General features: G+C 37.6%; 1 protein-coding gene across 1 annotated transcript in view; it reads left to right on the top strand.

Moving 5' to 3' along the window:
- The window catches only part of TACR3 (tachykinin receptor 3), a 33,010-nt gene extending 24,154 nt beyond the window's left edge, over window positions 1–8,856 (top strand). Inside the window, exons 4-5 of the mRNA XM_005148646.3 lie at window positions 4,908–5,104; window positions 8,541–8,856. Coding sequence (XP_005148703.2) covers window positions 4,908–5,104; window positions 8,541–8,856 — 513 coding nt within the window. The remainder of the gene's footprint in view (window positions 1–4,907; window positions 5,105–8,540) is intronic.
- Window positions 8,857–13,715: the final 4,859 nt, after the last annotated feature.

Raw genomic sequence — 13,715 nt, 5'->3', positions numbered from 1 at the left:
GAAAACAGAACAGGGTTACTAAAAAGATATAAAATCAAAGAACTTTGTATTGTCAGAGCTACAGGTCTATGCACTCTACCCCGCATGAAAAAAAAAAACAAAACAAAGCAAAACAAAACCAAAAACCATTGAGGCGCTTTTTTAAACTCTGCAGCTGAGCAAGCAGTTATGCAGCAAGAGTCATTGGAGACTTTTGTGTGAAATATCACAGTGTACTGGCAAAAGACAATAAGGCTTCTGCAGCAAATTTGTACTTGGGCTTTTTCACTTATTTTCCCTGTGCCCTAATTGAGCCTAATAATTTACTGGCATTCACACATCAGGATTTATACCAAGTAAAATAAAGGTGCCCTGGGTTTATAGACCTTGAAGGAAATTTCTGTTCATGGTTATTGATATCATCCAGAAATGAAACTTAATGGAAAGATTAGAGGTACAGACAAGAATTGCAAGAACTGTAAGGTATGGCGTTGCACAGTAAGTGTGCCTGTCTCTGAAAGAGGAAAGGAAATTGGGAATAATCTTCCTCCTTTTTATATTCCTGTTATCCTTCTTTTCCTCTATTTCTGCCAACATATATTCATTCTTAGTGGATGAAACAAAGACAGACTAGTGCTTTTTCATTCCAATCATTACTTCTGTGGATAACTTCAAATTTAATTGTAACTGCCCTGTGTTTCAAATGATTTTATGCCACACAGACTTGTGACATCACACATATTTTTCTAATATCAGTGAGTGCATTGTACTTTCTGCAACCTTTTTTGCTGAAAAAATAGTGCTTTTTTCTTCCAGAAAAATACACTTTATACCTTCAATGCTACAGAACTGATGGACAGGGGTAGAGCAGCTAATGTCATCTACCTCGGCTTGTGTAAAGCATTCGACACTGTCCCACACAACATCCTTATCTCTGAATTGGAGAGACATCAATTTGATAGATGGACCACTTGGTGGATAAAGAACTGGCTGGATGGCCGCACGCAAAGAGTTGTGGTCAATGGCTCAATGTCCGGCTGGAAACCAGTAACAAGTGGTGTCCCCCAAGGTTCGGTGTTGGGACCGGTCTTGTTCAACACCTTTGTCGCTGACATGGACAGTGGTATTGAGTGCGCCCTCAGCAAGTTTGCCAATGACACCAAGCTGTGTGGTTCGGTTGATACGCTGGAGGGAAGGAATGCCATCCAGAGGGACCTTGACACATTTGTGAGGTGGGCTGATGCCAACCTCATGAAGTTTAACCATGCCAAGTGCAAGGTCCTACACCTGGGTCAGAGCAATCCCAGGCACAGCTACAGGTTGGGCAAAATGGAAATTCATGGTAGTCCTGCGGAGAAGGACTTGGGGGTGTTGGTCAATGACAAAATGAACATGAGCCAGATTCAGTGTGCGCTTACAGCCCAGAAAGCCAACCGTATCCTGGGCTGCATCAAAAAGAGCGTGACCAGCAGGTTGAAGGAGGTGATCCTGCCCCTCTACTCTACTCTTGTGAGACCTCACCTGGAGAATTGTGTGCAGTTCTGGTGTCCTCAACATAAAAAGGACATGGAACTGTTGGAATAAGTCCAGAGGAGGCCACAAGGATGATCAGGGGACTGGAGCACCTTCCGTATGAAGATAGGCTGAGAAAGTTGGGTCTGTTCAGCCTGGAGAAGGCTGCGTGGAGACCTCATAGCAGCCTTCCAGTATCTGAAGGAGGCCTATAAGAATGCTGAGGATGGACTATTCATTAGAGACTGTAGTGATAGGACAAGGGGTGATGGGTTAAAACTTAAACAGAGGAAGTTTAGATTGGATCTAAGGAAGAAGTTCTTTACTGTAAGGGTGGTGAGGTACTGGAATGGGTTGCCCAGGGAGGCTGTGAATGCTCCATCCCTGGTGGTGTTCAAGGCCAGGTTGGGCAGAGCCTTGGGTAATATGATTTAGAGTGAGGTGTCCCTGCCCGTGGCAGGGGGGTTGGAACTTGATGATCTTGAGGTCCTTTCCAACCTTAACTATTCTATGATTCTATATTACCGTTCACTTCAGTGAAACTAAGACAGATAAATTCTTATCTGAGAGAAAAATTATAGCTCAAATGTTTAGTTATTTTTTGTTATTTATGAAAAACACCTGTAAAAGTAATGATTAAGAAAGCAGTGTGCTTCACTGTCTGTCATGCCAGTGACCTGTTACTTCACAAATCAAATGAAACACTGATGGCCATCTAATGTCATATTTTGCTTGTTGTCTAGTTTAACTATTTGCTTCAGGAATTTCTGCTTTCTGGATGATGGTGACGTTATATTTAATCATGGATTTCTAGACAAACAGCATAAGCAAATTTCATGCTGATCGCAACGTTTTTAAAGATGAGTGTTTTCTTTAAAATGAAAAAGTAGCCTCTCAGAAAAAGATGTGATTTTTGTGAGGGTGATTTGGCATTTTTTATTTCAAAACTTAATTAAAAAAAAGTTAAAACATTTAAAATAAGAATTGAATTGTCTGAAATTTTGACAAAAAGAAAAAAATTGTTAAGGATTTTCTTTGTGTCATACTGTAGTTATTTTGGGATTTCTGTTTCCCCGAAGAAAACCTGAAATATTTAGTAGTAATTTAACCTAAAACTTAGTTCATTTTGTGTTTTAATTTTTGAATGCAGCAGTTGAAATAAAAAAGCTATTATTTGTATAGGCTGTGAAGGTTTATTAGCTTTAGGAGACCTTTAACTAGGCTTTTCAAGTACTACTTGTCCTACCCTTCAGTATAACACAGAAAGCTAGCCAAAAGGAATTTGGATGTAGGAAAGAGACAAGCAACTTTCTTTTGAAAATGTAGTTAACAAAATTTAGTATGCCGAACTGGCAACCTGCTCTCTCACTGTGATTTCTACCAGTTCTAGGGCATGACTGGCACAGTATTCAACCAGATTAAACTGCATTTATTGCTGGAAAGCTCTTACTGTTTTAGTTCCCAAGCACTGCATGGATGAAACGTGCACTGTAAATATGGATTTCTGTGATTACACTTTGAAAACTTCCAGACAAAAATCCTTCTATTTAGTATCTATGATATTCCAGTGATAAATAATTGTAGGAATAATTTCACACTCACAGCTGGTACTTCAAGACTTGCTAATTAGATATGAAGACAAGTAATTAGACTTTCAGGCATTCTGAAATTACAAAAATCCTTAATGATGTTGAAGTAATACTTATCATTCCTGGCAGGTATAAAAACACAGCAACAAATACACTTGTAAGTCAATGGACAGAGAGCTTAAGTATTGTGGTATAACTATGGAGTTAAGTCTTCTACCCATACAATGTATGCAAGGCACAGGTGTAAATCCCAGCAGAAGAACCATGGAAGCTATGTCCAAAGGAGTAGAAAAGACATGCCATTGAATGATCCACTGTGATTTGCCAGCATTTTTTCATGGTATCATTTCAGCTACAGAATTTAATCCAGAAATGTCTATTCACATACAGTCACAACTTCTTCTTTACCCCCCAAAAAACTATTATATAAAGTCCTATGTACATCTATATATGTCTAGATATAGACATACAGACATACACTCAGCAAAGGTGAAACTGATATTATGTTTTGGCGTGTTGCCTTTCCTTATAATCTTCCTTCTGCAACGATTTACAGTTAACTGATGAAAAGTACTTTAGAAGAACTAAATATCAATAATGTTGGGGTTTGTGTGAACAGATGCCCCTTTTGCATTTTCAAGTGATGATACGTAGCAGTAAGTATTCTCTTGTACAGTACAGACCCAGCCAGCAGGAAAGCTTGTAAACTGGTGCCAGATATTAAGTGAAAAGTTGCTTTATGTTTCCCACAGGAAGATGTAATATGGATGCACCATAAAATTTATATGTAAAATATGTAAAATTATTTAATTATGTTACTTGAAATTTTATAAAAATATCAACCTAAGACATGTAGGTATGGCAAATGTCATCTTTTTTTCCTTTTTTTCCATTTTTTCCTGGCAAAACTACAAGCAGTAGGAAACAGTACCTTGTGCAGAGAAATAAAAACAAAACAGCTATTGATAGCAATCCCTATTGCTCTCCAGTATTGACAGTACAAATGAAAAAGAGACATCCCAGCACAGATCTGTCATTTCTGGTTTCATTTTACTCACAAAACAAACAAAAAGTCTGTTGTGTAAATGTGTGACATATTGGTTGAAAATGGCAGATAAGCTAGTATTTGGCATAGCTGAAGAGGGAAAGACAGGAGTGAAAGTTTTATGTGACTTGGAATTTCTTGTGTTTCAAGCACAAAACAGAGCTCCTTTTGATTTGTGCTTAATGGAAACTACGATAGCTAACAGATGTTACAATGCCTGCAGAAAACAACAAATAACAATTGCCAGCCAAGGAAACTGCTACCTCTGAAATTAAAATGGATACTGCAGTTGCTCATTTCCTACAACCTTGTATTTACTCAAATCACATCTAATAAATGGGGATAAGCCATATACTTGCAGACAACAACACCAAAAAATATCAGGGTCAATAAAGGCCAAAATGAGGTGTCCCAAAAACCCTGTAACCTTATCTCATGGTTAGGTATACAGAATAAAGTAGTATTTTAGATGCCAAATACAAGTAAGGGAATACATTTTCTTGGAAGAATCAATACAAATGAAGTTATGAGAAATTTTCATGTTATTTTTCTTAGGAAAAGGAGGATCTCCAGCTAAGGAAAAAAAAAAGAAAGAAAGAAAATAAAAAGAAATTTAGGAGAGTCAGATTAAAAGGGAAAATTATGTAAAAGCATATTCATTCTTTGCTTTAACTAACTTTAATCAAATGCAAGAAAATCATTAATGGATGTTGAAATGCTAGTCCAAATAAAACAAAATCTAATGTATATTATTAAATAGCATTATTATATCCTTCTTTCAGGTGGTAAAAATGATGATTGTGGTTGTGCTGACATTTGCCATCTGCTGGCTGCCGTACCACATTTACTTCATAGTTACTGGAATCTACCAACAATTAAATCGATGGAAATACATTCAGCAAATCTATTTGGCCAGCTTTTGGCTCGCCATGAGCTCTACAATGTACAATCCCATTATCTACTGCTGTCTTAATAAGAGGTAAGAGCTGGTTATGAAACAGTTGGTATGCATAACTTTAACGAGAATATAAATGGTTTAAGTGGGATAAAAGACAAAAAAATAATTTACTTGAATAATTTTCAGTGAGTGTGTGTCATGGTTTAAACCAAGTCCACACACAGCTCGTTCACTCACTCCCCCGCCTTCGCTCCCCTAACTCCCGGAGAGTTAGGAAGGAGAATCCAAAGAATGTAGCCCCCACGGGTTGAAATAAGAACAGTTTAATAGCTAAGGTATAACACAAATCACTACTACTACAAATAATAACTATAAAGCAAACAACAAGTGAAGAGAATACAACACCTCACCAGCCACCCACCCATAACTCACCCCACCCTGCCAAACCGAGCACCGACCGATACCTCCTCCATCCCCCCAGAGCTCCCGCCCTTCTGGGTTTCTCCCGGTTACATCCTGGGTATGACGTGCTATGGTATGGAATACCTCTTTGGCTAGCCTGGGTCAGGTGTCCTGTCTCTCCTTCCTCTTGGCCTCCCCTCCTCCCTGGCAGAGCATGAGCTCAGAAAAGTCATTGGACAAACATCTGAGTAGTAACTCAAAACATGCTTGCTATCAGCAACCATTCCCAGCCCAAAAGTCAAAACACAGCACTGCACCAGCTACCAAGAAGGAGAAAAAATGACTGCTACTGCTGAACCCAGGACAGAAAACAAAGCACAAGAAAACCCCTGTCCTTTAGTTTTTTACTTGAGATGAACCCCAAGAACCAAATGTCCAGTTCCAGTAGTTACATTAGTCTAATTTCAGAGCAAAATTCAGTATTCAGAAACCAACCCTTAATGTTTCCATATGCAAAATTTAAAATCTATAGCAGTTTAATAAATTTTGCTTGCAAAACATTAAAATAAAGAAGACAACCATTAGTGATATACAGTGGAATCTGTATGTTCACTAACTAATCATAGCCACAAATTTGTTTTGCAGTACTGGAAGAGTATAATATAAAACGTGGTTTACTGTGTATTTTAATGCTTCACCATTAGATGTCTACTGAGCTCTGAGGTCTGTAACAGGCAACTAAAACAAATATTACCTCATACTGAATTACAGTACTGTTTGATAGAAACACATTTTGCTCTGAATTTCAAAGGCATTGCTGTTGAGTTTGGTGAGATACTTGGCAGTTTGAGACTATTGGATTGCCAAATGAACTCATGCTTTTCATTTCAGCTTGTAGGACCGGGATCTAAACAAATGTCACCCTAGCCATATTATTTTTCAGTATTACTTCTCATAATGGAGTCAGAGTTTAATTCAGTATTGAATAATTTAAACACTATTAGAAATCTCTTTTGAATGAACAGCCAGTGTCAAGTTTAATTGCTGACAAGTTTTACACCAATTTTGTTGAATATTTATAAAACCCCACTAAGGATCATGCAATACCTGTGAAAAGAAGGAGTCTAACTGAAAATGAAGTGACCAAATCCTGCCAAGCTTTTATTGATGGAAAAACACTGGAGTTTGCCTCCTTGATCAGAATAGCTTAAAATGCCTAACATTCATTGTCTTAAAATGTCAAGGTAATGCTCAATTTCATACAATCATCTTCTCCTTTTGATGATTACAGCTGTTTAAAGAAGATAAAAAGTTCTAGTATGCCAGAATGATACCCTAACTCAAATGGCAAATTTTCTATTAACTTCAACAGAAACCAGAATTCTCTGGATGTCCAATGTCTGCAAAATCAAAGGCGAGGAAAGATCATGCCTCATGTTTTCTCGGTTACTACCATAAAACCCTTAAAACGTTGTCATTTTGTTCAAAAGCTTTTTATGCTGAATCATAAAAGATGTTATTCAGAAAAAAATGAATGTCTCATATGGCTTGTATTGACACTTGTACTTTAGTACAACTTGTGTTTTACTACAAAACTAAACATCTGGATGAAAGAATATAATCAACAAATATTTCATAATTTTGAGATACATTAAAGGTCATCTTGTACAGAATGTAATGCAAGGAGGAAATACTGGTGAAAGTTTTCTTATAATTAAGCTCAATATTGAAATCAAGAACCTATTCATGCAGCAGGAAAATACAGTCTGTTGTTGGGAGTCAGATCAGTTCGTGCAGTATTGTTAACTCTGCTGGATCTAATATGAGACAGAGTTACAACACCTATCCCCAGCTTCATCTTCCAGGCTAATTGGGGTATTATGTATCTAGAGAAAGAGGGCATTATTTCAAGATGAAGAAAAAACATGCCCTGAATAAGAAAGAAAAGGTGAGACAAAAAATAATAAAGTCTAAAGATGTTTAGGTTTTACAGTTTCCTTCACTAAACCCATCTCCATCAGAGTTTCTTTCAGTGTTTTGTTCAAATTCCATAATCCCATCTGAACAGAGAAATCCTAAATAGCAAGTTACCTGCTCGTTTGTCACCATGTGACAGCTCTGTGACAAACCTGAAAAAAAATAAGAGGAAGAAAGTTATTTCTGTGAGATTATTCGAATTTCACTGAAAACAATCTAAATTTTTTATCTGTAGTCATCACTGTGGTAGCTTTACCATTGCTCCAAAAAGCTTATAGGCACAATAAACAACACAGCTGATCATTGAAACGGAAATGAGAGAAGCAAGACAAAGTGAGAAAGTCTGATGAGTTTTAGGTCTAGGTGAAAAGGTGCTTTTTTGGAAGTTACACGTAAATATACAGCAAATTGCTTATCTAACATTTAACTTCTATTCTGGAAACGCATACACACAAAAAGTAGCAGTAGTCCTTATAGTAAATATGTCCCTCTGAATTGAAAGAACACTATTTGGATATTGCAAGCACTAATGTGCTAAACCCTCAAAATTCCCATTTGTACATTGTTCACGTTCAGGTTTCAACTTTCTATGATCTTGTTTGGTTATTACAAATAATTTTCCAAATATGTGATATGAACAATTAGTCATTACATCATTCCCATTTAAGCACCTCTGTTAGAAAGGGAAACACAGAAGGGATATTGGAATCTGGAAGCTGGGATTGTATTTTACAGAAAAGAATACTGTAAAGTTTCTTGCTGAAAGTAATGAAAATACAGGTGCAGATTTCTTCACAGCTCAAATCAAAACAATTTCTGTGAAGACAGTGCTATGAAAGCTGGTGCTTGCTAATTTAGGAACAGACAAAGGAAGGGAAATTTGAGTACAAGGAAAACACCAATGTTAAAATGTAGGGAAAGTATATTGGAATTCCAAAATGGAAAGGAGCTGTTACCGCTAGCTTTTTATACCTCACCCAGACTTTAGTCAAGGAAAATCCCACTAAGCTCACCACCAAGAGGATTAGGCACAAGATTGTTAGCCAAGTCAGTGTCCTATCAGCACAATACATATTTTCAGATGAAGGCTTGTGCCTGGCTCACAACATAGGCTTTCACCAAACATCTTTCCTCCCAGGTTCCGAGCTGGCTTCAAACAAGCTTTCCGTTGGTGCCCCTTCATTGAGATGTCCAGCTATGACGAGCTAGAGCTCAATGCAGCTAGATTTCATCCCACCCAGCAAAGTAGCCTATATGCTGTGTCTAGAATGGAGTCCAGCATGACAATGGTGTTTGACACCAGTGATGGAGACAACACCCATGCCAGCCGTAAGAAAAGAGCAGCTCCAAAGGACACAAGTTTCAATGGCTGTTCACGGAAGAATTCCAAGACTGTCTCCACAGCTGCAAGTCTCATCAGTTCACTGCACACATCAGCAGATGATTATTCCTGAGCATTTCATGGTGACAGCTGCTAGAAGGGCAGCACTGGACAATGCTTTCCTACTTCGGGACTAGATATTCATGCCACAGGAAAGCAAACATAATTCTACTGACAAAACCTAGCTATAAATACAGTGAGATTTTTTCAGCATCACTTTTCTGCTTTGGAGAGAAGGAGGAACTTGAATACATATGTATGCATCAGTTTGAAAACATACGCTTATACACGGTAATGTTGGTAGCAATTACCTGAAACAAGCCAATGGCATAACATACATTGTTTCAAATGTATCTGACCTGTGGCATTTATGTTTCTCTTACTGTAATGTAACAGACTCCTTATTAAAGCTGAAATGCATCATGGTTTCTACTGAGTTTATTCATCCCACACAAGATTACATGAGATCTGATAAAATATTTCTTTATAATGAAGACATAATGAGCCCCAAGTCTATTCTTTATTTTTTGTTTTATAATTAAGCCCTATTCCCAGGCAAATAAAGAAAAGGGCATTCACATGAACAAAGTTCAGCTCTGTCTGCAACAGGAAAATTTTTCAAATATAGATGAAAAATTTCTTTTTTTTAAAGCAGAAAATCTCTAAGGGACTAAGTTAAAGTCTACCCAAGTTTCTATATTAGTGAATATTAGATTCCAATGGAAGGTGTGCTTCCAGGAGGATTCATTGCTTAGATGAATGTCTTGCATCTTAGTGATAAGTTATATAAGTACTAAGAACTTTCTCTAATGACCCTAACAGGACCTTTGTGATTGACTTTAGAAAAGGCAAAAGATTTTAAACTGGACATTCACATATAAGCAAAATACCACTGTGGCAATAAGCTCTTCTCTGCAGAAGATACAGTAACATATTTCACTATGAAACACCTTTGCCAGCAAAAAAAATATATGGGCTGTTTTCCAAAATTTTCCATGTAAATTTATCTTCTGCCTGCATTTGAAAATATGTTGGGCATTTTTACACAGACACTTTCGCACCCAATTTAGGGAAAAACTACAATTACTGTTGCAAAGAAAGCTGAATTTACTACAAAAGTGACCAGAGAGCAGCCTTTGTTCCAGATATATGGCTATGTCAGTTGCATCAATCAGCTGGTTGTTTGAATGCTTGTTCTCAGTTAATAAAAACTGAAGCAAAAGTGTGTCTTCCTGAGATGGCCAGACAAGCACAGATGAGTGTATACATGACTTGGTCCAAGACAGTATCAAAGCTGAGCAACTAACAAAGAAGTTTGAACAGAGAAAGGCTTGAACTGGGCTTAGCTCACCTTCTTTCCCAGCAACAGGCAATGCCCAGCATTGTGAGCATATGTTATGAGACTAGTAACAATAGTCATGTTTGTATTGTGATTCATCTGTATAGTCAATTGCTATATTCTGCTAAGTATAATTTGAATTTGTACTGTGATTTCAGTGCCCTGCTGTATCACTCGGCTGTATCAAAACCCTGTGCAAGATGAAACATCCTCAAATGAGTAAATCTAGAATTTAACATTGAACTCTCCATGTGTGAAATAACCAAAGAACCTGGTCATAGAGTATTGTACTCTGTTAAGAATGTATCATGATTCCAGACTCACAGTTTTCCTGTCCAAGTCCTGATCTTAAATTCTCTGAAGCAAAGAGCTCTATTCATCAACGGCTTTACTTTTAAATTTAAAATCTTCACAGGTGTTTAACAACTCTGCTGAGAAGATTCAGGATAGCCACACCAAAAAAAAATAATGAACCTAGGCATATTAACCTGATGGTGATGTATTACAAACATGTGCTGTTAATTTCTTTGTCTGCTCATGTACAACTTTTGAGGAACACATATGTATAGTTGTTACATAAACTGTCTTTTCTAACTATGGCTATTACAAAATCAGTGTTGATAAACGTCAATACATGAATGCATGTTTGAACAATATGATTGTAATGAGATGAATTTACTGTTTCTAAATGTAGAGCATGACTCTTTAAAAGCTATATAAAAATATATATCACAAATATACAAAACATGCTTGTTTTGTATATACAAAACATGATACTTGGTTGACAAATATTGAGGAAACAATAGCAGCTTCTTCACATCTATGCCTTTAACTAGTGAAACAATTTCACTTCACTAAGTATTTTTGGATACTACCTCCTAGAGAAATGATCTATTGATAATCTCACAGTACATTGTGGTGTAGTGGTCTCAAAAACACCCTTAACATTCCTGTAGTTCTCCTCTGAAGTTATAGGATATTCCTGTACAACAAATGAAGAAATCTGTGCTTTTAATCACAGCATTGCTTTAGCAAAACATTATGATGATACACGGAGCAAATCCATCCCTCTGTCTCACCCTCAAAAAGCAGGAGTGGTTACAGTTAAACAAGTAGCCTCTAAAATGTTTATCTGATTAAAAGACCTCATGGCTCCCTGAACTGCCATTTTGCTATGATGTTCCCTTGATATAGGTAGGACAGGTTTAACTTTCACGTCTCCACAGATAGGATGTTCAGTGTAAGTTTTCACTGGCATTCCCCTGAGATTGGCTAAAGTTTTAAAAAAAAGGGGGGGGGGCTAAATATGACTACATTTAAACACAGATATTCAAAAGGTGGCTACATTAAACACAGCAGTAAACAAGAACCTCCTATTTCATAGAATCATAGAATAGTAAAGGTTGGAAAGGAACTTAAGATCATCTAGTTCCACCCCCCCTGCCATGGGCAGGGACACCTCACACTAAACCATGTCACCCAAGGCTTCGTCCAACCTGGCCTTGAACACCACCAGGGATGGAGCATTCACAACTTCCCTGAGCAACCCATTCCAATGCCTCACCACCCTTACAGTAAAGAATTTCTTCCTTAGATCCAATCTAAACTTCCCCTTTTGAAGTTTGAACCCGCTACCCCTTGTCCTATCACTATAGTCCCTAATGAATAGTTCATCCCCAGCATCCTTACAGGCCCCCTTCAGATACTGGAAGGCTGCTATGAGGTCTCCACGCAGCCTTCTCTTCTCCAGGCTGAACAGACCCAACTTTCTCAGCCTGTCTTCATACGGAAGGTGCTCCAGTCCCCTGATCATCCTCGTGGCCCTCCTCTGGACTTGTTCTAACAGTTCCATGTCCTTTGAATGCTGAGGACACCAGAACTGCACACAATACTCCAAGTGAGGTCTCACGAGAGCAGAGTAGAGGGGCAGGATCACCTCCTTCAACCTGCTGGTCACACTATTTCACCAATATAAGTTTCAAAACACAGATCTTCAAAACTCATTTAATTAATAGAGATTTATAACACCTTTGTCTCAAGTCTTCCATATAAAAGCATGATGTTGAGAGGAAAACTGAACTCAGAGTTTGGAGTAAGCTTAGGATGCTCATACAAGATGCATTCAGTAGATTGCAGCCTGTGGCTGCTTGTCAGGAATCCCTTCACATCCTCCCTTCCAGTGCAAGTCTTATTATCAAGGTTGTGAGGCACTGGCAGGACTGCATGGCATGAGCTATTTGTGGCATTTTTATGTCTGGCTACTAAATGTGACAATTGAGGTAGTTCGTTGACCAATACTAACATACATTTACAAAAATAACATTCAAAAAGAGCTAGTGTAGAAAAGGAGAGCAACACACAAGTTTTTAGAAGTTGCCTTTTTATCTAGATAAAAACAGTCAGATATTTTGGATGTAAATATTTCTTCTTTAATAACAGTGAATTCCTTTTGCAGCAGTAAATAAGAACATCTTATTTCACCAATACAAATTTAAAAACCTGAAAGGCTGTTCTCTCTAAGAACCATGGGGTTTATAAAAACACTTTTTCCTGTTGCATTTATATCAAGAGTTCTGAAGATGCCTTAGCTCATGTAGAAATTTAAACCTGCTGTATAGCTTCCCCTAGATCAAAATGAGTTTTAAACTTAGAGTCCCCATTCATATGTGCTGTTTGTACATATAGTTACAAATGATGCAGGTGATAGTGCTTAGGATACACCACTGTTTACAAATGCTGTGTGAGTTCCTTGTATTAAATAATGCATTCAGTTCAATTTAAATCCTCCTGTTCATGAGCAGGTTCAAGTGATTCTGCATTAGTTATTCAAAATGATTTGTGAGTGCAGTCAGAGATAATTCTTCATCAGTCAATGAGCAGTTGCTGTGGGTATTTAAATTCAGATTGTTTCAGATAGTTTAATATATCACATGGTATACAGTTACTGGCTAATTGGTTTCATCTTTCTAACTATAAAACTGAAATGTGCATATTGGATTACAACTGGAATCACTTTTCCCAAAGCAAATGGTTACATTTACAAATACCAAACCTGCCTGTTATGAGTATTCTGTAACACAGCCTCTGGAATCACTATTTCTGAGTTTCCCAGCAGTAAGTTTTTCACTGCAATATCTGTGATGCAAACAAAAAGGGACACCAGGGCCAGCCACATGAATAATATTTCCAAAGCACACTTACTTTGAAAATTCATGTGTCCCAGCCTGCTTCAAATTTATGTTTTAGATTAAAAAACTGATCATTTAATCAATAGACATTCACCAACAGAAAGCTACAAATCTGTTAACACTTGAAATAGCAGCTCTTCTATACCACTGCCTACAAATTCATATACAAATGAAAGTGACAACAGATCAAGTCTGTAGATCTTGTAGATGTATAGTACTAGATGTAGTCTTGTAGACGTATACTTTCTGTGTGTAGTATACACATGAAGACTTCAGGCAAGCTCCTTCCTGAGTGCAAGGGAAAACTTCCTGCAGAGCATCTCCAGATTGACAGAAGTTCTGCCAGATGAGGTCTGACAAGCTAAGGACAGGGAAAGGTTCCAGCATCAAAGAACTCCACAGAGT

Source organism: Melopsittacus undulatus, chromosome 7, assembly GCF_012275295.1.
Source record: "Melopsittacus undulatus isolate bMelUnd1 chromosome 7, bMelUnd1.mat.Z, whole genome shotgun sequence".
In the NCBI taxonomy this organism is placed as follows: domain Eukaryota; kingdom Metazoa; phylum Chordata; class Aves; order Psittaciformes; family Psittaculidae; genus Melopsittacus; species Melopsittacus undulatus.
Note: the sequence above shows the minus strand (reverse complement) of the source record. Positions and strands in the feature narration are given on the sequence as shown.